Source organism: Histomonas meleagridis, assembly GCF_020186115.1.
Source record: "Histomonas meleagridis strain 2922-C6/04-10x chromosome Unknown contig_51, whole genome shotgun sequence".
Lineage (NCBI taxonomy): Eukaryota > Parabasalia > Tritrichomonadida > Dientamoebidae > Histomonas > Histomonas meleagridis.
Genome location: NW_027150894.1, coordinates 613800 through 641164, shown reverse-complemented (window position 1 = coordinate 641164; position 27365 = coordinate 613800). Strand labels below are relative to the sequence as shown.

The 27365-nt window shown below is 28.5% G+C and overlaps 8 protein-coding genes across 8 annotated transcripts; 5 read left to right on the top strand and 3 right to left on the bottom strand.

The window, feature by feature from the left end:
* On the top strand, positions 1–480 carry GO595_007105 (uncharacterized protein; the record flags this gene model as incomplete). The annotated part of the gene is made up of 1 exon (XM_067920533.1): positions 1–480. One exon carries the CDS (start codon positions 1–3, stop codon positions 478–480), a length of 480 nt encoding a protein of 159 aa, XP_067772624.1.
* A 6292-nt stretch (positions 481–6772) lies between these two features.
* GO595_007104 (Plectin/S10 domain containing protein) lies at positions 6773–7213 on the bottom strand (the record flags this gene model as incomplete). Its single annotated transcript, XM_067920532.1, has 1 exon — positions 6773–7213. The coding sequence occupies one exon, from the start codon at positions 7211–7213 to the stop codon at positions 6773–6775; it is 441 nt and encodes a 146-aa protein (XP_067772623.1).
* Positions 7214–8155: 942 nt separating this feature from the next.
* GO595_007103 (Cytoplasmic FMR1-interacting protein 2) lies at positions 8156–15515 on the top strand (the record flags this gene model as incomplete). The annotated part of the gene is made up of 2 exons (XM_067920531.1): positions 8156–11593; positions 12486–15515. 2 exons carry the CDS (start codon positions 8156–8158, stop codon positions 15513–15515), a joined length of 6468 nt encoding a protein of 2155 aa, XP_067772622.1.
* A 710-nt stretch (positions 15516–16225) lies between these two features.
* GO595_007102 (MBL fold metallo-hydrolase) lies at positions 16226–16603 on the top strand (the record flags this gene model as incomplete). Its single annotated transcript, XM_067920530.1, has 1 exon — positions 16226–16603. The coding sequence occupies one exon, from the start codon at positions 16226–16228 to the stop codon at positions 16601–16603; it is 378 nt and encodes a 125-aa protein (XP_067772621.1).
* A 256-nt stretch (positions 16604–16859) lies between these two features.
* Positions 16860–17540, top strand: GO595_007101 (haloacid dehalogenase-like hydrolase family protein; the record flags this gene model as incomplete). Its single annotated transcript, XM_067920529.1, has 1 exon — positions 16860–17540. One exon carries the CDS (start codon positions 16860–16862, stop codon positions 17538–17540), a length of 681 nt encoding a protein of 226 aa, XP_067772620.1.
* Positions 17541–19722: 2182 nt separating this feature from the next.
* Positions 19723–21063, bottom strand: GO595_007100 (vacuolar protein sorting-associated protein 4A; the record flags this gene model as incomplete). The annotated part of the gene is made up of 1 exon (XM_067920527.1): positions 19723–21063. One exon carries the CDS (start codon positions 21061–21063, stop codon positions 19723–19725), a length of 1341 nt encoding a protein of 446 aa, XP_067772619.1.
* A 550-nt stretch (positions 21064–21613) lies between these two features.
* On the top strand, positions 21614–22900 carry GO595_007099 (Mannosyl-oligosaccharide 1,2-alpha-mannosidase MNS1; the record flags this gene model as incomplete). Its single annotated transcript, XM_067920526.1, has 1 exon — positions 21614–22900. One exon carries the CDS (start codon positions 21614–21616, stop codon positions 22898–22900), a length of 1287 nt encoding a protein of 428 aa, XP_067772618.1.
* Positions 22901–25556: 2656 nt separating this feature from the next.
* Positions 25557–26036, bottom strand: GO595_007098 (60S ribosomal protein L12; the record flags this gene model as incomplete). The annotated part of the gene is made up of 1 exon (XM_067920525.1): positions 25557–26036. The coding sequence occupies one exon, from the start codon at positions 26034–26036 to the stop codon at positions 25557–25559; it is 480 nt and encodes a 159-aa protein (XP_067772617.1).
* Between the last annotated feature and the right edge of the window lie 1329 nt (positions 26037–27365).

Here is a 27365-nt window from a genome sequence, read left to right as displayed (position 1 = left end):
ATGAGTAACAACAACGAAATTGCAATGGAATTCATTTCTGCATATTACAATAAGCTTGCGTATGCACCAAATGATTTACCAAAGTTTTACAATCAGGAAAAAGCTATAATATGGCGTCAATCTATGGAATCACCAAATGGTATTCCTTTTATAGATGCCAAAAAGGATTTGACTCCTCACATAGCTAGAGGGAGCAAAATCAGTGTGATGGATTATAACATCTTAAATGTTGGAAGTGGCTTTATTTTGAATGTTTTTGGAAAAATTGAAAGTGAAATAACACATAAATTTGTCCAAACATTTTTCATTGAAACTGTTGAAGGAGACGATTCATCAAGAACTTGTGTAATTTCTGATTCATTCAAGTATGACTTAAGCAATGAAGAAGAAGAAGCTCTTCAACTCACTGAAATTCCACAACCTAAAAGGCAATATAAACGAAAGAAAAACAACAATAAGTTCGTTTATAAATCTGATTAAATAGTATGTCGCCCAAAATTTAATATTTCTTTTATAAATGGAATGTCAGCAAACCGAGTGTGTATTTTGTATTGGTTTTTATTATTTTTGCACTGTGTGCAAAAAAACCTTAATTTAGAAAAAATATTTTTTTCCAACGATAGAATCGAATGAATGAAAAATCATCGGATTTATATTCAAAAACTGAAGTGTTTGGGATGCTTAAACTTAGAACATAAAAATGGGAAAAAAATATTAAAAAATTCTAAATTTTACAAAAACAATTTCATTTTTTTAAAGCAATTAAACTTTGTGAAAGGGTATTCAATCCAAACTTCCCATTATCTTCCAGGTCAACTTCATTCATTTCGATGCAATAATTTTTCATTTTTTGTATCATTTCGTGTTCATCATTACTTATTTGAAATGGTATATCGATACCATACATTACGAAAGCTCTTATCAAGAATCCCCTTAAATACAACGGGAACTTTAGTATGATTATTGGGTCATATTTTTTAACAATTGTTTCCATCTCAATGAAGACTGTATTTCCATTTTTTAATCTATTAATAGAATCTTCTAATTCTTCATTTGAAATATCTTTTAACAAAATTGTTTCATCTTTTATGTCAGAACCCAAAAGAAAACTTGGCTTATTAACGAAATCAGGATGATATCTATCAAGAGATGCATTAATTTCATCCAATTGTTGTTGACTTATATCTGTTTCTGAATGATTTACATACTCTTGAAGTTTATTTAATATTAAATTTAATCTTGAATCTGTAGAAATACTTATTACTAAAGCAATTGATTTAATTAATATGTCCGATGGAATTAAATCAAATATATAATTAGTTAAAAGTTGTATTGACTCGGCAGCATTAAATGAATTCTCTCCTTCAAGTAATTGATCCCCACTTAAAATAGAAAAACAAATATTTAATATTTCACTTATCATATCAATCGGAAATTCTTCACATAATGAAAGAACAATCATTAAACACTTTGATCCTTTTTCAAATATTGTCGAAACATTTGGATAAATTTGCATGATATGAATAACATTATATATAAATTCAAGTACATTTGATGGTGGTTCACCATTTTCAAACATTTCTTCAGATCGGATTAAAAAATTTATTGCACCGTCAGAAGTTTCTTCTTCGTTTGGTGGTTCTTGTTGAATCATTTCAGGATTTAACTTGGAAAGAACATCAATGCAGAGAGATTTAATTCCATCATCATGATGCATTGAGCCTGTTTGAACACGTTCAAAAATATTTTGATCAAGTTCTGATAAAAGTTTAAGGATATCAACTGATAAATTATGTATTATTTCATTCGTATTTCCTTGCTTAATAGTTATGGCAAAAAGAATACTAAACTCATCTGGTCGTGATGGAATCCCAAGATTAAGTAACGTTTTTAATAACGTTAACGAGTGTACTTTATTATCATCATCTCCAACAATTATAATGAACCCAAAGTATAAAAGTAAAAAATCTGTTATTGCCAAAATTTGTGATTTTCGTATTCTCATCATTCGTTTGATTTGTTGGAAAGGATGCGACAAATTCAAGCTTGCTTGAGTGTTTGCAAAGAAATTTGGTGGATTTGTCACTCTTTGATTATCTAATCGAGATTGTGGAATCCTTGATTTTCTATTATTATACGTAGTAATAAGATAATTGTATAGTTGAGAAAGTGATTTAGGAAACAAAGATGAAAAAAATTGTGGAGTAAACAATAACTTTCCTACATTTTTAATATGATTGAAAAGTATTTCAACTTGTTCGGAATTTCCTATTATACGAGGCTTCCCGATAAGTTTTTGCGGAATTTTCCGAGCATCAAGCATTTGTTGGGTTGGTGTAATTTTAAAAATTGGTGTGGGAGATTTCAATAATTTTCCATTCGTAAAATTAGCTATTATTGGTGATGTAAATATGTTCTTTTCACTTGGTCGTAAAGGTGATCTTTTTTGTTTAATTGTTTTTTCTGGATTCATTTTAGTTTGCGATGGTAAACTTTAGATAAAAAATAAAAAAAGAGCACCGGGAAGACTCGAACTTCCAACCTTGAGGTTATGAGCCTCACGAACTAAACCAATTGTTCCACGGTGCTTTGACGTTTCTTAAAACAACGTATAGTTTGTATTATATATTTATAAAGAAGTTTTGTACTTTTTGTTAATTTTACAGTTTATTTTATAAAATAATGGGGAACTTGGGAAGTCAAACGAAATTCAGCAAAAATCTTCAAATATTGAACACCATAGAGCACATTATTTTTGACTTAAATAATGATAATATTATTGCTTCAGTTGAATTAATCTTAAAATATTTTAATGAAAAATATTCATATTCATTTAATTTCATTATTTGCTCAACTTTATTTTCATATTTTGTTTCACAAGGTCATTATCAAATATGTTTGGAATATTTAAGAGCGCTTGAATTAAAAGAAAATGAAATTTATAATAATTTACATAATAACGTAATAAATGTTTTCATATCATATTTAAATCATACATATTATACACAAGAGTCAAACTATCTTTATGGAAAAATGATTGAACAGGAAATTATTCAACCCAAAATTTTAGGAAATAAAAGAAATCTATATTTCGCACATTATCTTTCAGAAGAAGAATATAAAAAAATTGAAGATATTAAACCTTATCAAAATTTTAATGAAAACATTAAAGAATTAAAAAAGAATGATTGGGAACTTCATAAGAAATATGTTAAAGAAGGAGTTAATCCCAATAAAATTGCGAAAATAATCCGAAATGATGAATTCGAAAAACTTCAAGAAATATCATCACAAACAAATTTTGATTTTAATCAAACAATTGAACCATCACTTTATGAAAGATATTCATTTATTAATCAAAATAATGTTACATTAATTGATTATGCAGCATTTTTTTCATCAGTTCAATGTTTTAAATATTTACTCATGAATGGTGCAAAAGTAGAAAATACAGGTAAATATGCAGTTGCAGGTGGAAATGAAGAAATCATTCATTTATGTGAACAACATCATTCATCATTTAAAGATGCATATAAAGCAGCAATTGAATTTCATAGAAATGAAATCTTTTATTATCTTTATGAAAATAAAATAGAAAAAATCAACAATTTAGGAGAGTTAGGAAATATATGTGTTTCATATTATAATTATGAAATTTTATCATTTCTTGAAAGAGAATGGATGAAAGTTAATAAAGTTTTGATCATTAAATCTATAGAAACAGGAAATACATTTTTGGCTCAATATTTTCATGAAAAAAATCTGATTTCTATAAATTTTTTTGAAACTTCAATAATTTTTGAAAATAAAGAACTGTTTGACTATTTGATTAAAGAAAATATTATAAATATTCACGGCAAAAGTGTTTCTATAATTAATTGAATGTTTATTTGATTGTTAATCTGTTTGACTTTTTTTTATGGAAATTATTTAATTTATTTGATACAGCACTTATATTGGCATCCAAAAATGATCATGCGGAAATAATTAAATTACTTCTTGAACAAGAAGGAATTGATGTTAATGCTAAAGATATTTATTTATTTTGTTTAAAATTTAATTTAATAATTTGATATTTCAAAATAATATTTGGAAATTGTTTGAACTATTTAATACGGCACTTATATTGGCATCCAAAAATGATAATACGGAATTGGTTAAATTACTTCTTGAACAAGAAGGAATTGATGTTAATGCTAAAGATATTAATGTGTTTTGTTTAAAATTCATTTTAATAATTTGATATTTCAAAATAATATTTGGAAATTGTTTGGATATTTTAGAACAGTACTTACGTTTGCATCAAGGAATGGAAATAATGAAATAGTTAAATTACTTCTTGAACAAGAAGGAATTGATACTAATGTGAAAGATATTTATATGTTTTAATTAATATTTATTTTTATTATTTGGTATTTCAAAATTATATTTGGAAATTATCGATTTTGTTTGATATAGCACTTATAAAAGCATCTGAGAAAGGTCATATAGAAATTGTTAAATTACTTTTATTACAAAAAAGAATGAATATTAATGCTAAAGATAAATAATTACTTTATTTAATTTTTATTTAAATATATTTGGTAATTATATACAATATTTAATACGGCACTTATATTGGCATCTTCTAATGGTCATACAGAAATAGTTAAATTACTTCTTGAACAAGAAGGAATTGATATTAATGCTAAAGATATTTTTTTGTTTTATTTAATATTTTTATAAATAATATTATATTTCTAAATAATATTTGGAAATTACATAAAATATTTAATACATCTTTTTTAAAAGCATCTGAAAAAGGTCATATAGAAATAGTTAAATTGTTTTTATTACAAAAAAGAAATATTAACATTAATGCACAAGATGTTTACTTGTTGTATTTAATATTTGTTTAAGTAATTTTATATTTCAAAATAACATTTGGGAATAATCTAAATTATTTAATACAGCATTTATAAAAGCATCTGAATATGGTCATTTAGAAGTAATTAAAATACTTCTTGAACAAAAAGACATTGATATTAACGCAAAAGATATTTATTTATTTTATTATATATTTATTTTATTAATTTAATATTTATTTTAATAATTTTATATGTCAAAATAATATTTAGAAATTATTTTAATTATTTAGGACAGCACTAATAAAAGCATCACAAAATGGTCATACAGAAATAGTTAAAATACTTCTTCAACAAAAAGATATTAATATTAGTATAAAAGATATTTAAATGCCTTATAAAAAATTTATATTTATAATTTAATATTATTAAATATAATTTGGAAATAATTTAAATTATTTAGAACAGCACTTATTTGGGCATCTGAAAATGAACATACAGAAATAGTTAAATTACTTCTTCAACAAGAAGGAATTGATATTAATACTAAAGATATTTTCTTCTTTTATTTATATTTCATTTTAATAATTTTGGATTTCAAAATAATATTTGGAAGTTATTCGAATTATTTAATACGGCTCTTATATTGGCATCTTCTAATGGTAATACGGAAATAGTTAAATTACTTCTCGAACAAGAAGGAATTGATATTAAGACTATAAATATTTGTTCGTTTTATTTAATATTTTTATAAATAATTTGATGTTTCAAAATAATGGTTGGAAGTTATTTAAAATATTTAAAACAGCACTTAATTTAGCATCTAATAAACCAGAAATATTAGAATTACTTAATAAAAAAATGTCTAAATAAATATAAATTATTAACAACAACTCTTGTAAGTTTAAAATGGTTATTTAGAAATAATTAAATTACTTTTTGAACAAGAAGGAATTGATAATGCTAAAAGAATTTATTTGTTTTATTTGATATTTATTTTAATAATTTATTGATTAAATTATGCTTCCAGGAATTGTAATGATGAAATAGTTTCTATAATCAAAGAAAAGAATGGACTGAATTTAAAGGAATAAATATGAAAGCAATTCAGTAACCATTAATAAATGAGAAAGAAAAATATTAGACGCTGATTCATATGATTCTAATATTTGATGACTTAATGTTAATAAAAAAAATTCATTTTAGAAAATTTTTATTTCCTAAAAAATATTTAGAATGCAACGATGGTTAAATGCATTATCGATTAAATCAATCATAATATTTGTTGTCTATGAATATATATAGCATTATCATATGCAGCTAAAAGAGGAAAATATAAACTTATGCAACCACTTCTTCAACATGAAGGAATTGATGTCAATTCAAAGGATATTTATTTGTTTAATTTAAAATTCATATAAATAATTTAAGGTTTCAAAATAATATTTGGAAATTTTTTTTAGTATTTAATTCTGCACTATATTGGGCAACAAAAAGAATTTTGCTGAAATTATTAAATTACTTCTTGAACATAAGGATTTTTAAATTAATTTTAACATTAATGTTCAAAATATTTGGTTGAATTATTGAATATTTGTTTATTTTGGAGTTTACTGTATTAAAAGCGTTTCGAACATCATTTTATGAAGATATAAAACAATTATTTATTATGAAAGGCCGAATCGATTTCAATATTCAAGATATTAAATTTATTTTATGTTTCTAAATAAAATATGAAATTTATTCAAAATATTTAAAACAGTAAAAGATGAGATGAATGAGGATATAAAAAATCAATGAACTATTTAGTGGGTAAACAATTTTAACACATCTTTTTCATTTTAATTCATTTTATGAGATGAGATTATTATTATACTCAAAAAATGATCAAATGGTTAAAGTCATATAAAATAGGAATTTAACTTGTTTTACTCTGTTGGAGCGGCTTCAGCTGGTGCTTCAGCTGTTTCTTCCTTCTTATCTTCTGATCTACGGTTACGGAAATTGCCACGTCCTGGACGGCTGAAATTACCGCGTGGTCCACGGCCACCACGTGCTGCTGGGCGTTCAGCTCTAAGGAAGTCAGCCTTACGTGGAGCAAGTGTTAATGGGGCTGCTTGTGGTGGGAGACCGAAATATTTACGGAGATATTCAATACCTTTGTCATTTAATGTATAGTAAGCGTGGGTCCATGCGTATTGCTTTTTAGCGAATCCCTTGTTAACAAATGAACGGCCAAGTTGGAAAACATAGATGTTAAGAACTTCAAGTTCTTCATGAATTCCAGCATTGTTTGCTGAAACAACAATAACACCATTTTCAAAGAAGTAGCGGAGGATCTTCCTGCGGATGTCGGCTGGAATGAACATTTACCAAGAAAGGTGGACCATAACCGTTAACCGCACAAAAGGAATTGGACCAAACGATCAAATGCGATTCAATCGACGATTATGCAATTTTAGCAAGTGGTTGAATCTTAACTTGCAAGTTTTCATTTTTTGAATCATACCTCTTTTTTGTTTGATTTGCAAGTGAAAATCGGTACGACTTAATAACTGAGAGCAAGACTTACACACTCGAAAAAATTAAAATTAAGGCTTTTTGAATATTTTTGATCGGTAACCTAAACAAATCTTGGAAAGCTTTCAAAGAAATAAGAAAAAAAATGAGTACTCAAATGATAACATGTTTTACCAAAAATTATGCATATTCATTAAACTTATTTTCAATCCAATCGACCCATTCGTGTGACTGTGGATCCTCTGCATCAGCATCCTCAAGAATTTGTTGTACTGGAATTTGTGAAATTGATATTCCTTCCATTGAGGTGCATCCTTTTTGCTGAACAAGGTATTGTTTAACCGCAAATGAAAGTTCCCATATAAATCTGTCTTGAACTTCCAGAATTTGTTCTTTCAAATCATTTAGAAATTGTTTCTTTTTTTCGTTTTCTGTTTTAAGTTCTTCATTTTCTGCTATATTCTGATCTTTTAATGCCCGTTCTAATCTCATTGATGTTTCTTTTGTAAGTTCAATATCATTTTTAACTCGTTCTTGAATTTCCAAAAATTCAACATCATTACTTGCTATTGAAGATCTTGGTGTATACCTTTGATTTGAAGCTATTGATAGTCTTCTTCTATTTGAAGAATAGTTCGCTAAAAGAGGTTGATTTGAAACAGACATAAAAAAAATAAAAATTTAACGTACATTTTTTTATACGTTAAAATTGTTTACTTAAAACGTTAGACATAACGTGTCTCATCTCACAAAAATAACTACTTTTTAATTGAACGATAATCAATTCATCGATGACAAGATCTCCAAGGAGTGTACACTCAGTGGCTAATCCTTTGATTCCAATGATGCCTGAAAATAGAGATTTTGATGATCTTCAATATATGGAATTAGTTAGTACTACTCCGAATTCAGCACCAAATGCAACTTTCCTTAGAAAGCCAACAGAAAACTGTTTAGATCATGAACTTTATCTTAACACGGATATGTCAGCAACTCATGATATCCGTTTTATAATTAATCTTAAAAAACATCAAGAAAAAATTGATTATTGTATATCTCAATATTATTCACGAAGGTCAATTATGGGGCCTCTTAAGTCCTATCTTCAAACGCATAAAATAAGTGAACCCAAGAAATTTTGTCAAATCTCACATGAATATCTTAAACCTCTTCTTCAATTTTTGTCCAATTCTATTGATTCTGTTAAACGCTCCATCAATGAAATTCACACAATTTTTACTACCACTTCAGTTTGGTCCGTTGAACTTCTTGATAATATATTTCTTCTTATTTACAAATTGTTTTGTTTCGACACACTTCGCGGTGCTAAAAAGCAAATCCTTTTTGATTTTGAAGAACTTGATAAACAATATTCTGATCATCTTCATGTAAATAATGTTGTTGATCTTTCCATCAAGTTATGGCTTAAACAACTTTCACCAATTATTGACGAACTATCAAGTAAAATGAAAACGATTCCACAAGATAAGTTAACATCAATTCTTTCGATTGTTTATAACCACTTGAAAACATCACTTCAAAAAACGCCACTTTTTTTCGAAACACGTTATTCACATTTAGTTTCACTTGCCTTTTTTAAGCGAATTTTCCCATCAATTATACCTTCTGCAGATTTAGGGTTAATAAAAAGCTTTTTCCAACGTACGCCATGTGTTCCTTTAGTACATGAATTTTCATATAATATAATGAATTATATGTTTGGCTCCATTAATAATAATCAAATTTATGTTGTTGATCTTAATCAATTACATGATGATTTACGTAAGAAATTTTTAGATGTTTTATCACGTTTACAAACAGAAATACGACAAAAAGTCCAAAATCGTTCACATGAAACAATAGTATCGATTACAGCTGAAGCAATTAAACTTATTTCATCGACAACAAATATTATTCGTGAACAATATTCATCAAGAATACAAAATCCTCCACTTGAACCTAAAACAATGAAACCATATGAACGATCAGTACGAACAGGATTTACACAATTAGAACTTAAAGCAATTTTACAATTACTTGCGTTATGTCGAGAGCTTCATGATTACATTCGTTATAATATTCCATCGATATATCAAAAACTTTGTTCATCATTACAATTAACATTTCAAGAATTCATTAAGAATTCACTTGAAAAAGTCACAAATAGAATTAAAAAGAATAAACAATTCTTATGTAAAATAATAACACAAATTCGAACATTCGCTGGTGATTGGCAACAAAATGAAGAAATGTTATTTAAGAAAAACGAAACTAAGAAACATGAAATACATGTTCGAACGGCAGCACCATCACCACAATTAATTGAATTTGTACGAATCCAATTACAACATTTATTAAATTCGATATTATATCCTTCATCATCATCATCATCATCATCTTCGTCATCATCATCACAAAACGCGAAAAATAAAAGAAATAATCATGCATGGATTGATGAATGTGCGAAGACAATTGAAGATTTCTTAGAGATAAGTGAGAATTGGATTGATTTATTAGATTTAGATCAAACGTTAATTGTTGCATCAAATCAAAGTTCATTTTACTTTAAAGAAGTACAATTAGATCTTAATCAAGAGGTACAATTTCCAGTCCGTGCATCATTACCATTTATATTATGTGAATTTGCATTAGATAATTATGATCAACCAGATATCACTGATATTATCTTTTATCCATTATCTATTTATGATGATGCAGCATATATTGCTATCCATAAATTAAATTCACAATTAATATTTAATGAAATATGTGCAGAAGCTAATGTTTGTTTGGATACATTATCAGTATTAATTGGGGAATTTACATTTAATGCATTTAAAACTTTTGCAACATTACATCAAATACCTGATTCAATGAAAGAACATTTAAAGAAAAATCATTTAAGACATTGGCCTAAATCACAAGCTTATCGATTACGAACATTATTACAACAAAATCAATATAATTTATTATCTAAACAAGTTGCTTTAGAAACATTAATCTCTTCAAGAGTTGATCAAGAATTAAATAATTTTGTTGATCGTTTATTTGGTATTGGTAAAACTTTAGGTTTATCATCATCATTAGTTATTAAACATATGATTAATATTATACGACAAACACATAATATGATGACAGAACAAGGATTACCATTAATGCCAATCAATGATATAATTCGTGCATCTAAAGATGAAAGTATCCGAATATTTATATCACAATATTTTAAAGATGTTGTTCAACATATGTTACATAATGTTATTCCTAAGTTTATATTATTAATAAATCCAATGAGATTAATACCACCTAAGAAACAACAACTTTCCGCTGATTTATTAGGTAAATTAGGTTTAGGTAAAATATTAAAAGAAGCATTAGAACCAACAATTACATTTATATCTGTGAATCATTTTAATACATTTATTAAAGATATATCAAGTGGTGAAATTATGTTATTAGATCAAATGATTAAACAACAAATACCAAAATTATTTAATAATTTTGTAACTAAATATGAAATTATTAAATCGAAACTTACAAGAATTAAAGATCCTCCATTTGGTACTCATACGCAATCAGCTTTTTCACGATATGAAAATGCATATAAATTCTTATTTAATGATTTAGATTTCATTAAGTTACTAAGTTCAATGCAAAGAATTGGTAATATATTTGCAATATCGTTAATGATTGATCAAGCTTTAGCAATGGACATATATGAAACTCAACAATTAACTAATTATTTAACAAACGTCGATGAAAATGGTCGACAATTTAATGAAATCGAAAAACTTTTCGATACTGAACAACAAAACGCAATGAAAATATTATTAAGTCGACCGAAATTCGATGAAAGTTATGATTATATATTCTTAAGAATGGTATCTGATCTATTAATGTTAGGTTATTCATACGAAAAAGAATTGTTCGAAGAAAATGGTAACGATATGAAAGGATTCGCTTCGATTTGGTCGATAATAGAATTCGTATATTGTTTGATGGAAGCAAATAGAGACTCAAATGAAATTAATGGATTCGCTAAATATGGTCACGGAGTATTCGTGTTCGCTGCTTTGGTTTTGGCAATGACAAACCAAGAAAAGTTATATAAATTGTTCGGAATTTGTAGGAAAATTCAAAGATATAAACAAAGCGATATAACAACAAGTAACGAAAAGATTTTGGAGTTTTTGGCAGTAGCAAAATATGGAACATCAGCTGTGGAATGGGCTGTGACTTATTTTGGGAATTTGATGAAAACACAAAATATTAATGTCGAAAGTAATAGTTGACGTTGAGTAGAAAAGAATTTTTATTCTATTGTTTAATATTTATAAAAAATATTTCGAACTTATACTTTTTGTTTCATTTCAAAGTAATAATTTCACTGAATAATTACGTAATTATTAATTATGTAATGAAGTATTTGCGATAAAATTTTTTCATACTTTTGCAAATTTACGAAAACAAAATTCAAATTCTATGTTTATAAAAGTTCAGAGAGTTTTTTTGAACTGATTCATCAATAGAATTTCCAAATGTGGATCTTTGATGTGTTAATGCTGCTTTTGAGATGAGATCTGCAAGTCCAAAATTTGCTAATTTGATCCGACTGTGTTAAGCAATAATATAGATCTGTGTTAACACGTTGCTGGGATATGGTCATGAGGGCTATTAACTTCTTCAGAAGAATCTGTTTACGTTGCTTTTCAAGTCGTCTTTATATTCGCTCGGCAAAGATCTGTTGAAAAATTTAATAACTTTTGAAAATGAGACCACCAAAGATTTCTCGAGTTGGAGCAAGACAAAAATTATTACTTGTCGATTTGAATTTTAGGCTGAAGAAGGAAAATTCTATGGGATTAGTGCCACTAAACTATAGTATAATTTAATTAAGTTTGATTTTTTAATAATGCTGTTATACTAATAACTTTAGTTTTGTCATTATGTGAGTAATATCGAATATTTAATAAAATCAATATCAATGAAAAAGTGGCATATATCACAATTTCAATTCACATGTCAAATAATTGTTAAAAAATGGAAGAAAATATCGTGATCAAAGCCAACTTTTTTTACGTTACCCGCGAAAGTCAAAGCGAGTACACAAAGACTAAATGGCAGCCATATCAAAAGTACACAGCAACCAAAATTTTAGAAACATTTAAGAAAAAACCATTATTTATTGACAATCAAGAAATAAATTCAGTTATTTTCCATAGCCCAACATTCAGCTTCTGTCTCCCACCAAATGTAGAACCACTATCAATTTTTCCTCAATTAAAATATGAACTTGAAATGAGACCACATTTTGAAGCTCCTCCTCAAGATCCGACTTCTGTTCCAACAGAGCCTAATCCACCAGAAGGAAAACCAATCCAACAACCTCAACCAGAAAACCCCACACCAGAATTAGATGAAACAATGGATAATAAAGCTGTACTTAGTTTAATAGATCCGAGTTCCAAATACAGCAAAAGTATTATGATCAATTTTGCTCATTCAGAGAAAAAATATGAAACTTTTGTTATCAAAATTCCAATATCTAATATCGATTATGATGGAACCAACTTAAAAGAATTCATTATAAATGCAGTCGGAGATCAAACATTTGAAAAATCACTTACACAGTTTGCTAAAACATTAAATGTTCCACCAGAATTAATTCTTCTTAAACAAATTGTCAATGACGAAGAGCATTTTCTCTTCCCTAACACCAAAGTTGCTGACCTTATGGAACATTTATTTACATCAGATGGTGTTTTTAGTCCACATGAATTATCATATGATGTATTTGTCACTCCTGAATTACAAAAGCCAACATTACCAGCTCGTGACCAATATGTAGCTAGCGTAGAAGCATTTTGTCATGACCTTTTAAGTATTCTTAAATATTCCAAACCGTCAGAATTTATTCCAATTACCATCAAAAATCTCCAAGGATTTATACGCAAAACTTCTATTCCCCTTTCAGAGAATCAAAAGGAGATTCTTAAAGATGCACTTTCCCAAATTCTTCCATCAATAATAATTGATTACTTATCACCATATTTCAACAGTAAGATCAGCGGATTGAAATGGTCTGACCTCAAGAACATTGCCACCAAAGAAAATGCGCATCCCAATTATATTAAGGAAGATTCGAATACTGAATTGCTAATTGCGATACATATCTCACGATGGACCACATTTCCGAGCGATGTCATTGAACGTGTTCATTCATCAGAAGTTGTTTTTTCTAAGTTGATGCCGATGCAAAACATTAATTATTATGGCTACATTGTATATAGTGATTTTATCTCATTACAAACAGGAAAATACTTTTTAATATTAACACGTGGCTTTGTTAACTTAATGAACTTTGCGCCACGTAAAGAAGATTCAGCGCATGAAGTATTACCATTAACGTATAGTTTTAATTGTGGTATTATAAATCCATTATTTTATGGTGCTCCAATACAATGTGTAAAGTTTGTACAATTCGAATTCGATAAACCTATAGGTGTCTTATTTACACCGAAAGGAACATTAACAATTGACTTTAATACTTTCGAATCATTACATGACTTTTGGTTAATGTTAAATATCTGTCAAAACAATTTGGAGTCATCAATTATCGAACCACCAATACCTAACTTAAAGATCATTATATCATTTCCTTGTATAGGTAATGAATATAACTTTAATGCGAATATTGAAGCGGGACCTGAAAATTGGAAAATTTGTGAACCTATAAAACGTATTATCGAGAAATTCGATAAAATTTATGCAAATAATCGAAAGGTTAAAACTATGGTCTCACATGAAAACCCAATTGTTGAATTAAAGTTTCCTAAAGAAGATGAACATATTAAATATTTAAATTGTTCATATTCTAAGGTCAAAATCTCTGAATATATTAATGTTCCATCGTATGATGATTATCAAGAATTATTATTAATATATATTAAATCCACATTAATTGAACTTGCATGTTCAACAAATCGTGCGTATCAATTCAAGTTATTTAATTATCTTAAGATCAGTGATTTTAATTTCTCATTTGAGATTAATTCTGCCGAATTATTACAATTCCAATTAAAACATTTTGGTTCATTATTAAATACATATAAAAAACGTTCATCGCCATTATTACATTTTATATCATTATTCACTGATAACTTAGAGTTCCTTAAGATGATCATAAACAAAAAAGATATAAACAAAAGAGATGGCGATGGACGAACAGCATTATTTTATTCATTACGTAATCCATCCACATCGATCACACAAACTTTAATCGAAAATGATATTGATGTAGATTTAGGTGATAAACAAAGTGAAACATGTTTAACTAAATCAATCGAAATTGGACTTCCAGAGAAGACAAACTTCTTAGCGAGTAATGGCTCTTCCATTAATCAAACGTTAAAGGACTTACATCAATCGGCATTAATCTTCTCTATTAAATGTGGGTATTATGACATCTTCGAAAAACTTTTAACATTTTGTGATTCGTCATACTTAAACTATCCAACGTCTGATGAAGAATATCTTACACATATCTTAATCAAGTACAAACTTGAAGATCAATTATATCTATTAGCAAAACGTTGTCCAGACTTTAATCCAAATCGTTATACTGATAAATTACCTCATCCATTACATTATTTCTTTGATAGTGGAAATAATGAAACTTATGATCCAGACTTATTTAAGGCGTTGTTATCTTTACCAAACTTAAACTTAAATGTAAGAAATGCAATCGGACAAACGCCGTTAAGTAGATGCGTAAAATCAAACGCAATTTCAATATTAAAACATTTGGTAGAAGACCCAAGATGTGATCTCGATTTACAAGATGAAAATCATCAGTCATGTTTATACATAGCTGTAAGTCAAAGATCAAAAGAAGCTGTGGAATTGTTGGTGAAGAACGGAGCGTTGGGAAACGCACCGAATAATGATAACGAAAGAAATACGCCGCTGTCGTTGGCAGTGAAAAACGGTGACGAAGAAATAGTGAAAGTTTTGTTGCAATATGGCGCTGACCCAAATAAATGGTATAATAGAGAAGGTAAACTACCAACACATCTTGCATCAAAGGAAATGTTGGAGATGTTTAAACAAAAACAAATGTTGAACAGAGTTTTCCCAGTAAGAGAACCAGAATAAATTTGCGAAATAAAAAATTCGAATTTTTTTTCTTTTTTAAAAAATTTGTGTTAAATTAAAAATACTTTACGCGTTTCATGGCGAAAAAAGAGATTATTAAAATAACACTTCAATAAGAAAGAAAATTGCTGAAAAGATTTGATGATCTCTTCGTTAAAAAATTTTAAAATCGGGATTTCTAATGCAAGCTTAAAAAATTGTATATACTATGAAAATGGTATGTGCACAAAGATACAACAATGTGGTCAGCAAAAAAGTTTTTAGGGAAGAAAAGATCCCTAGATGAAACGATACGAATTTCAAAATGACGATAATGTTTTTCTGATTATTGAATTTGTCTATCGCTTTATTTTCACTTTTTTAATGGTTATTTGGTTTCCAAGTTACAGAAGATGCTGAGTTGTGGTTTGTTGAGAAGAAAATTTAATTTAAAATCTGGCGTTTTGGGTCCTTTAGAAACAAACTGCTATTTGTTGGATTTCAATGGTAAATGTTTGGTTATTGACCCTGGAGCTATATCTGATGACGTAAATAATTGGATTAAGGAAAAATCTAAAGTAGAACCACCAAATATATATTTGACGCATGGTCATTTTGATCATATTGGAGGAGTTAGAAGTATATTAGAAGAGTTCCCTGAAACAAAGGTTTATATTTCAAAAAATGATTTGGAATTTTTAACAAATCCAAGATTAAACCTGTCTGAAAATATGGGATTTGAAGTGGATCTTAAGGATTTCATAAAAAATTTGAACTTTATTAAGCATGGTCAAGAATTAAAATTTGGTGATGAATCATTAAAGGTTTTAGACCTTCCAGGACATACTCCTGGAGGAACAGGGTTATACTCTTCCAAGGAAAAAATGGTTTTTGTTGGTGATACTCTTTTCCAATCATCAATTGGAAGAACTGACTTCCCAAAATCTAATTTCAAAAGTTTAATGAAAGGCATAATGGAACATTTAATGGCTCTTCCAGATGATACTCTTGTGCTTCCTGGTCATGGCCCAACGACGACGATTGGTAAAGAAAGATCATCAAACATGTTCATCCAAACAGAAATCATCAAAGCACAACGAAAATTATAAATAAATTAAAACTTTTGATACCTAATTTATACAGCATGTTGTGTAACAAAAAAACAAAGTACATATGTAAATCTCCATCTAAATTTACAGAATCTATTCACAAAAGATAATTCAATCAGCCGATAATTTAAACTTGTTTTGTAGAAAATAAGTTCGACAATTTTGTATATATTGTTAATTTAGTCAAGGCATTTAAAGAAAGATGTGTTACTGCAAAGCAGAAGAAAAATATGAAAATGAAAAGTGACTATTTACAATGGGAGAAAGCGTTGCTTGGCCAAACCAAATCAAAGCAGTAATTTTTGATAACGATGGCGTTATTCTTGATACCCTTCCTCTTTACTACGAAGCTTTGGCTCGAATTGTTCCACCTCCATTTGAACAAAGTTTGATTGATCGAGTGAACGGAAGGTCAGATATGGAAGCTAGCAAAATATTTATTGAACATTTTCATCTCGATATGACTCCAGAAGAATTATGTGAAAAAAGATTTAAAATTCTTCAGGAACTATTCCCAACTTCAAAACTTGTACCAGGAGTTGACAAAATTATCAGAGCAATCCACGAAAAACACATTCCTCTTGCAGTTGCTACAAGTTCTGAAAGATCACTCCATGAAACCAAAACATCCAATTACAAAGATTTATACTCATTATTTGATGTAACAATTTGTGGAAATGATGTAACTGCTGCAAAACCATCGCCCGAAATATTTCAAGTTGCAAGTAAAAGATTAGGCAATTATCAACCAGAAAATGTTCTCGTATTTGAAGACTCTTTCCATGGAATAAAGGCTGCTAACACTGCTGGAATGGCAACTTGCTTCATACATCCACCATTTGAAGATGCAGAACGTGAATTTAAAGAAAAAGGCATCAATCCAAGTTATCAGATTTCTTCATTTAATGAATTTGATTTCAACAAATTTATTTGGTAAATAGTATTAAATTTAGCAATGATAAAGAAAAAATCTTTTTTAATATATGCTTAGAATTTCAATTATTTTTTGAAACAAATGTAAAATATGAGTGGCAATGGATATGTGCCAAGGACAGTTTTAAAAAACTTATCATAAAGACTTAATTTAAAATAATTTGAAAAGTTTTGCAAAATGTTTAAAATTCAATATTGACAATGACGTTAGATTTTACGGTCAAAATTTTCACAACCGGTTTTGGGTCCAGAAATAAAAAATTGACGTTCAGTATTTTCAATAGAAGATTTTATTGTTCAGAAAAACTTATTATAACCCTTTTTAAAACCGCTTAAGATTGAGAACTCTGCACAAAACGAATTTGGACAAGACAGAAGAAGATATCATTGCTTTTTGGATTCAGCAACTTACGAATTCATATCAAAAGCCTGCCCTTGTTTTGGCCCTTGACCATGTAATGGTGAGGCAAACGCAAATTCATACAAGTAAAACAGATTTCTATATTACAAGCAAAAGAAAGGTTTTCATAGAAGAAAGACCAAAAATGGCAACATTTCTGGAAAGCATTTCGATGTATTATACAATTTATTTTTTTACTTCCCAAGAAAGAGATGTTGCAATGAAGATTATCCACAAAATCGCACCATTTGTTTCAGAAAAAAATTGCTTTTGTAGGGATAATTGTATGTTCAAATGGGGATATACAATAAAAGATCTAAGAAGAATAGGTATGCCATTGGAAAGAGTTGTAATGGTTGATTCTTCCATTGGATCTGCTCTTTTACAGCCAATGAATTGTATTGGAATAACTTCATGGGATGGAGGAGATAATGACCATGTATTAATGGATGAACTTTATCCATTGCTTGTTGAAATACAGCAAAAAGATGACATTGTTCTTGCCTTAAGAAAACGCATCAATACTTATTCCCAAAACATTTACGGCTACAATTGAATAAATAATGATTTTCATGGAAATTTCCTATTTACTTATTTTGAGATTTTTACATAGAATTTAACAATTGTATCTTAAGATATAACACTTGAGTAATTGAAATTTCTGTCCGAAAAAATAAAATACGTTAGAGCGTTAACACCACTTTTATGATTTCAAACCAAACAAGAATTGGACCGTATATTCTTTCTGAAGTTATTGGAAGAGGGTCTTTTTCCATTGTTAGGCTTGCTGTCAATGAAATTAATAATAAAACATATAGTTGTAAAATAATTCAAAAAAGTTCTATTAAAAATCCGAACCATTACAAACGTTTTCAACTCGAAATACGCACAAACCAGCAAATACATCATCCAGGTATTGTTAAAATTTTGGATGTGTTAGCTGATTCAAACTCATATTTTATAATCATGGAATACTGTTCTAAAGGCAATCTATTAAGCTACGTAGTAAAGAAAAAACGATTAAAAGAAGATGAAGCAAGAATTTTTTCTTACCAATTATTAAGCACTCTTCAATTTATTCATTCACAAGGAATTTGTCATCGAGACCTCAAACCAGAAAACATTTTAATAGACGAAAACAATGATATCAGAATCTCAGATTTTGGACTATCAAATTTTGTAGATAAAAACGGTTTTACATCCACACCTGTTGGCTCACCATTTTATGCATCACCAGAGTGTCTTAGTGGTTTTCGGTACAATGGGTGTAAAAGTGATATATGGAGTTGTGGAGTCATTATGTTTGCAATGTTGACCGGAAAAATGCCTTGGAAAAGCAGAATTATTTCACAGGTGATAGGTCAAATACGAAGAGGCCAATATGAAATTCCTACATACTTAAGTAAAGAATGCAGACAGCTCATCAAAGGGCTGATGACTGTAAACCTTTCAAAAAGGCTGACGATACCAGAAGCACTCCAAATGAGTTGGTTCCAAGGGAAAGAACTTAGAGAAATACCAATAAGAATATCACAAGATCTTTCACTTCGAAGGGTTGATAGATTCTTCTATTCAGAAGAAGGAGAAATTTCTTGGAAAAAACCTCAAATTCGCGAATTTAGTTCCGAACATATAATTTTCGATGCTGTCATCAAACAGATTGCAAACAAAGCAACAAATATCAAATTTAGTCACAGAAAAAACTTATCTAATAATGCGTAATGTGTAAATGTAATATATCTTTTTATTTGTATGAAATATAAAAATGTTTTTATATGCTTATATTTTAATTACCTTCTTGTCCAAATTCTTTTGTCCATTCTTCAAATCTAATAAGATCTTTTGGTGAGACTGATGGGCGCACTTTCTGAATACTTCCACGAAAATCATCAATTGTTAATGCAGGTGGCTTAATCATTGAAAGTTGCTCATTTGTCATTTCAAGTACAGTGATATGAATCGAATTCGGTGTACCTGGATTACAAGGATAAAGTTGTCCTTGATATTCAACAAAGTTTTCTGCTTGTTGTATACGGTTTACAGGCGCCATTGCTGCATCACGTGCAAGAATATTCATGTCTGCACCTGAATAACCTTCAGTCATCCTTGCAACTTCTTGTATATCTTCATCTGTAAGTTCAGATGGAGTATCTTTTGTTTTAAGACGAACAAGTGCAAGTCGTGCTTCATAATCTGGGAGTGGAATATAAATCTTTTTCTCAAATCGCCTTCTTACTGCTGCATCAATTCCCCATGGAATATTTGTAGCGGCAAGAATAAGAATTCCATCCATAGACTTACCTACTCCATCCATTTGAATAAGAAATTCCGTTTTAATCCTACGCGCTCCTTCAGAATCATTCTCTGTTCGTTCTGAAAGAAGTGAATCAATTTCATCAATAAATACGATTGCAGGTTTCTTCTCGCGTGCGGTATCGAATAATGCTCGAATAAGTTTTTCCGATTCACCAACCCATTTAGATACAAGATCAGATGTGGAAACAGTTAAAAAAGTTGAATTATTGGCTTCTGTTGCTGTTGCTTTTGCTATAAATGATTTACCAGTCCCTGGAGGACCATAAAGAAGAATACCACGCCATGGAGCACGTTGCCCAGTAAAGAACTGTGGAAGTTTTAATGGCAGTATGACTGCTTGGACAAGGTTTCTTTTAGCTTCGGCTAAACCTGCTACATCATCCCATTTAATATTAGGTTTTTCAACAAGAATAGCACTAGATATACGATCTTTGAATTCTCCACTTTCATCATCTTTTTTATTACTATTAGTCCCACCATTTGAGGAACTACCACCATTACCATATTTACCTCTGCTACTTGGCCTTGAATTTAATGTGGAGCCACTTGAACATTCAATAGTTGGAGTAACTTGAATATTATCAAGTGCACTTGCACGCTCTTCACATTGTTTCATACGTTGAATACAGCAATCTTTAACATTTGGGTTTAATGTTGGTTGATCTGAAGCCAATTTGAATTTTACTTTAGCACTATTATAATATTGCTTAGCTTGGGTATAATTTCCTGAGCGATCAAATGCTATTGCGCTTTGTAAAAGCCTGTTAGCTTCAGTCATATACATCATTCCGTTGTCTCTTCGATTATACATCTTTTTAGTAGAGCTAATTTTTCAATTATTTTAAAACTTTGATTTTCTAAAAATTTCATATAATAAGAATCAAAAATTTTTAACTATACACAAAGATTTAATACTTATTTTATTAAACCATTACAGATTTAAAATAAATTATAATTCATAAAGAGTTAAAAACGATATTTGTAAATCATAAAATGAGTTTTGAAAGATCTTATTTTCATTTAAATAATTTTATTCAACTCTTTGCTTAAATGCTCATAAGTACAAAAAACATATGTATTAAAAATAACCTTATTTTTTTTAAACATTTGATTAAAACTTATAACAATTTTTAATGTTTTTAATTTCCAATTTTCCTTGGTGACGGAGGACGTTTATTTTACAAGGCGAGGGCTTCAACCCTTCATTCATGAATTACAAGAGAAATATAAAAATTCTCTTTATCATATTCGCCTTGTTGCTTTTGTTTTATGGAATCAATTATATTTTAGTGTTCATTAAGTACGTAAAATTTGGAAAAAGAGGAAATCTGAAAAAATACCAGGATGAAATCCGCAAAGTTATGAAAGAGTCATGGGACGCTTACTGTAAATATGCATGGGGATATGATTTTTTAGGTCCTCAATCACAAGAAGGAATTAATTGGTTTGGAGCAAGTTATACAATAATTGACTCACTAGATTCTCTGATAATTATGGGTTTAGATGATGAACTAAGGAAAGCACGTGATTGGATCAATTCTTCATTACAATTAAATTCCAAAGTTTCTCTTTTTGAAACAGTTGTTCGTTGTGTTGGAGGCCTCCTTACAGCATACGAGCAGACAGGCGATAAAGTTTTCTTAGACGCTGCAAAAAAATTTGGAGACTCATTACTTCCAGCATTCAATACACAAACTGGAATTCCACGTGTTCTTATAAATCTCAAAACTGGTGAATCAGATGATTATTCCTGGTGTAAAGAAAGCACAATTCTTGCTGATGCAGGCACATGTCAAATTGAATTTTTAGATCTCAGCATTCACACAGGTGATCCAAAATATTTCAATGCTGCCATGAAAGCACGAAATTCTCTTCTTCTTCTTGGTCCTGTTCCACCCACTATGATAGATCATGACTATCTTTTTCCAACACGAGAAGAGTATTCATTTGATGCATATGGTGATTCATATTTTGAATATCTTATTAAGCTCAAATACTTTTCACCAAGCAATGAAACCAACCAAAATGAGTTTAATCTTGCAATGCAAGAAGGTATTTCGCGTCTCGGATTTACATCACGCAAGACGTCACTCAATTATTTAGCAAGGTCTGTCAATGGTGAAATGTTACATGAAATATCGCATCTATCGTTCTTCTTACCAGGAACGTTATATCTTGCATCACTTATTGAGCATGAATATAAAGAACTTTACCTTAAGCTAGCTAATGAACTTCTTGATACAGCTGTATTTTTATATAATATGCAACCAACAGGACTTGGAGGAGAATCAGCACGATTTTTAAGTCATTATCCAAATGTTATTTGGTATGATGACACATATAAATTAAGGCCAGAACTTGTTGAATCATTGTTTTATTGTTGGAGAGTTACACATAATGTAAAAGCTCGAATTCAAGCATGGAAAATATTCGAATCGATAAAGAAGTATTGTGATACAGGAAGTGGATACTCAACAGTAAAAGATACATCAAAACAAGTTGTGATGTATGAGGATGTACAGGACTCGTTCTTTTTATCAGAGACACTGAAATATTTGTATCTGATATTTTGTGATGACGATACATTTTCTTTGGATGATTATGTATTTACAACGGAAGCACATCCATTGAAGAGAGTGCGATCATGATCATATTTATATGTATATGAATAAAAGTTGTTTTGTGTATTTAAACTCGAATAAAAATTTTTATTTAAGTAAAAAATTGTTGAAATTTAAAAGTTTATTATAAAAATAAATCGAATTTTTTTTACATTCTATCTTTATAATTGATGGTATTATCTTCTAGAAAATCTTTAGCAAATGGATCTGCTTCAATGTTGGAAAAATCAGCAACAAAATTGTTATTACCTTCAATTTCAGATTGTTGGATAGCACTGTTTGAGTTCTCATGATTTTTGTTCTTAATTCGTGTTAATATAATAATAACTATAATAAAAATTATTATAACTATAACTACGCTTACAATAATAATATTGATAAATATGGTTTTGGAACCTTTATCATGATTTTCAGTTGTTTTAGTATAAGTTAAGAAATTTGAATAAGGAAATTGTGAAAAATATTTTAAAATGGTATATTCATAATACATATATTGTGTATATGAAATAATAAATGTTGAATTATAATAACTTAACAAAATTGTATTTGATAAAAATGAATTTGCTACAATAGTTTCCGTTAAGGAATATGTTAACATCGAAGAATGTGTAGTTTTTGTTGAATATATTTGCGAAGATGTATTTGCTATCAAAGTATTCGAATTTGTGAATGTATTTGTATGAGGAAATATATTTTTAGGACAGCCATCATTTACTTCATATGTTACATTCAAAATACCAAATTTTGTCTCTTGATAAAAAGATTGTACCATTACTGTTTGTGCTTTTACATTAGTAAATGCATCATATGCAATATCTGGTTGATGTTTCCCATAATAATAAATACATTTTAGTGATTTACAATAAGAAAACGCACCGTTTTTAATTGTTTTAACATTTTCCCCAATGATAACCAATTCTAAATTAAAACATTTCGAAAATGAACTTCTTTTAATGGAAACAATTGGATTTGGAATAGTAATATTTTTTAATGAAGAACATTCGTAAAATGCAAAACGTTCAATAGTTTTAACATTATCACCAATAATAACTGTTTTTAAATTAGAACAACATAAAAAAGAATATTCTCCTATTAAAGCCACGATATTTTTGATAATTATTAAATCTAATTTAGAACAATATTGAAAAGCATATTGATTTATTTTAGTTACCGAATATGGAATATTAATTTTTTCTCTTGAAACTGGGCAACAAATAAGTACACTTATATTCTTGTTATATAGAATACCATCATTTTCATAATTTGAATAATATTTATTTTCATTCATTACATTAATAAAATCTGTATATGAAAATGCACTAATTCCAATGAAAATTATTGAGTTTGGTATTGTAATATTTTTTAATGAGGAACATTCAGTAAATGCAAATTGGCCAATTGTTTTAACATTTTTACCAAATATTACTGATTCTAATTTAGAACAGCTAAAAAATGCACTATTTCCAATTGTAGAAACACTATCACCAAAAACAACTGATTGTAAATTGGAGCATTTTGAAAACGTAAATTCATCAACAATCATAACTAAGTTTGGTATAGTAATATTTTTTAATGAAGAACACTCAACAAATGCATTACTTCCAATTATTGTAACATTATTTCCAATAATTACATTTTCTAGTCCAGAACATTGAAAAAATGCAAATATTCCAATATTAATTACTGAGTTTGGTATGTTAATACTTTTTAATGAAATGCAAACATAAAAAGCATTATTTCCTATCTTAGTAATATTTTCTCCAATGTTTACTGATTTTAGATTTAAACATTTAGAAAACGCATATTCACCAATTGCAATTACAGAATTACTAATGTTTACAGTTTCTAAAAATGGCCATTCACTAAAACATTCATTTGGAATATCAATTATTCCAGCACTAATGATAACATTGATAGTTTCACTCTTGTATAGGGTTGAAAAATCATTGGGACTTAATATAACAAGTGTTCCATTTGAAAATACTTCTAATGTATCGATAATAAAAAATGCAAAAATAAAGGGAAATGGTGTGAAATTATTGTGATCAAAAAAGAAAGAGATCGAAATAAATTTCCGTACAATAATCAGGAAAATTAAAACAATAGTAAAAAATTTTATTATTAAATAAAAAAAGAAAAAGTTTTCAACTATGTTATCATGCTGTAAGAAATGAGTAAATACATAAGAAATTTTTTTCATAAAACTCATTGGGAATATAATCTTTTGATGAAAGCTAATTATGATCATGATTTGTTGTGATTGCTTTAAAAAATCTTTATTGATGTTGAAAAAAAATTCTTGAAATTGTATGTCATGCTGATTATTAACATGTGTTTTTTGTATAAAATTATTATGAAAATAACTGACAAATAAAAAATGAAACATTAATAAAAATAAAATTATTTGATTTTAAGAACGGTTTGTGAGGATAAAATGTAATAACACTTACAAAATTCAAAATGCATAAGATCAAAATCCAATGAAAACACCACTAGTGACCGCTGAGATTGAAAGTAAACAACGTATGAACAAATATAAATTCAATTTTGCATCACTTTCGCCATTTGACATTGTCACTTTTAGCAATTGTGCAAAAATGAAAAGTGCAACAGAAAATAAATTCAATCAGATTTGATCGATTTTAATTTCCAAAAAGTTACAGAAATATTAAAAAAGGAACCTTTACTCATTTGGAATTGAGATTTCGCCAGATGATATCTTCTTTTGGATAGCTTTAGCGTTCTGTCCTTCACATTGAGCACCCATAGCTTGGCAAGTACCAAGAACTTCCTTAACTGTTCCTGCAAGTGTCTTTGACATTGACTTATGTCTCATTTGACGAGCAATGTCGATGACGTTATCAAGAGTAAGGCTACCTGTGTGTTTGACATTCTTTGTCTTCTTACGATCACGATGTGGTTCTTGAAGGGCATGGATAATAAGAGTTGATGTTGAAGGAACAACTGAGATTGTAGCTTGACGATCAACAATTGTGATTTGAACTGTGCAACGATATCCCTTATATTCTTCGGTAGCCTTAGCAACTTGTTGACCAACTTGACCAGAGTTAACACCGAGTGGACCTAGGCGTGGGGCAAGTTTTGCAGTAACACCGGATTCTCCTCCCCAAACACGAACGCGGATAACAACTTCTTGTGACATTCGAAAAGGTCGACCATAACGGTTATTCACGTCGAACGTTTAAATTTTCAGTTTGAAATTTTTGTGGGAATTATATAATTTTAAGTTTTAATATGGAGAAAATGACATTATCAGACTTAAATAGTAAAATTTTAAAAGACCCTTCGAAGCAACTTATTATCGATGACAACTTATCCTTGTTTCAAGATTTAGTATCACAATATATTAAATCACAAAAATTAAGTTCTCCATATACAGACGAAACTGATTTTTTTATTAATACCTTTGTTCCAAATATTGTTTCTCATATTTTGGATCATGGTTTTAATAAGTTACATACAAATACCATTAACAAATATTTAAATTCAACTATTCCACTTATTCCCATTTTATTTTTCAGTGATGCAAAAAGTTTTATTAAGCCAGTCCTTCGAATTATCATTGGTCAAAATTGCAAATTTTACTCATTTATGAATCCATATGGATTAACTTCTCATTCATATTCTGAAAACTTAAGTACATTTTCTAAAACAAATTTTTTTTCAGATGTTATTTCCAAGTTAAAATCATCCTATGACTTTACATTTCAACAAGCATGTTGGATTTTACAAATCATAAAAATATACAAAAATTTACCAAAAATTCAAACACAAATATCAGATTTATTATTTCCAATTTTCTCCAAGCTAATAGACAATTTAAAAGATGAAGATATTCATGGTACAGATGAACGACAAACAGAAGAATGTTTTAAAACATTAAAACAATATATATCAAATAAACAAAAGAAAAATGTTGATATGATAAAGTTTAATTTATCATTAAAATATGCATTATCACAATATATTAATAAACAATTTCAAGGTTTAGCAGCTATTAAAAATGAACTTATGACTGGTACATTAGATAAAGAATATTTATATCAAGTTTTAGATGAATCAAATTTCATCCAAAAGATGTTAGTTGATCTTCATATTGAACTTGTACCGAATTTTTGTAACATATTTAAGTTAATGGCAATACAAAAGAAAGTATCTGAAGAAGAATTAGAATTGTTTTGGAATGTTTCATCTACAAAAAGTAATTCTGCAACAGCAAATATATATTGTAATGGATTAGAAATTATATATTCCGGTTTATGTATATCATTAAGGAAATTTTTATGGAATTTAATTGGAGAAAGTAAACAATTTTCTATTGCTACACTTAAATTTATTAATTATATATCAGAGTTTGGATTAAATGAAAATAAAATACAAATATTTGAAGCATTAAAGAAATTTTATTATAAAATCGATAATGATATTGAATTAAAAACAAATTTATTCGAGGCATTAAATAATATTGTTC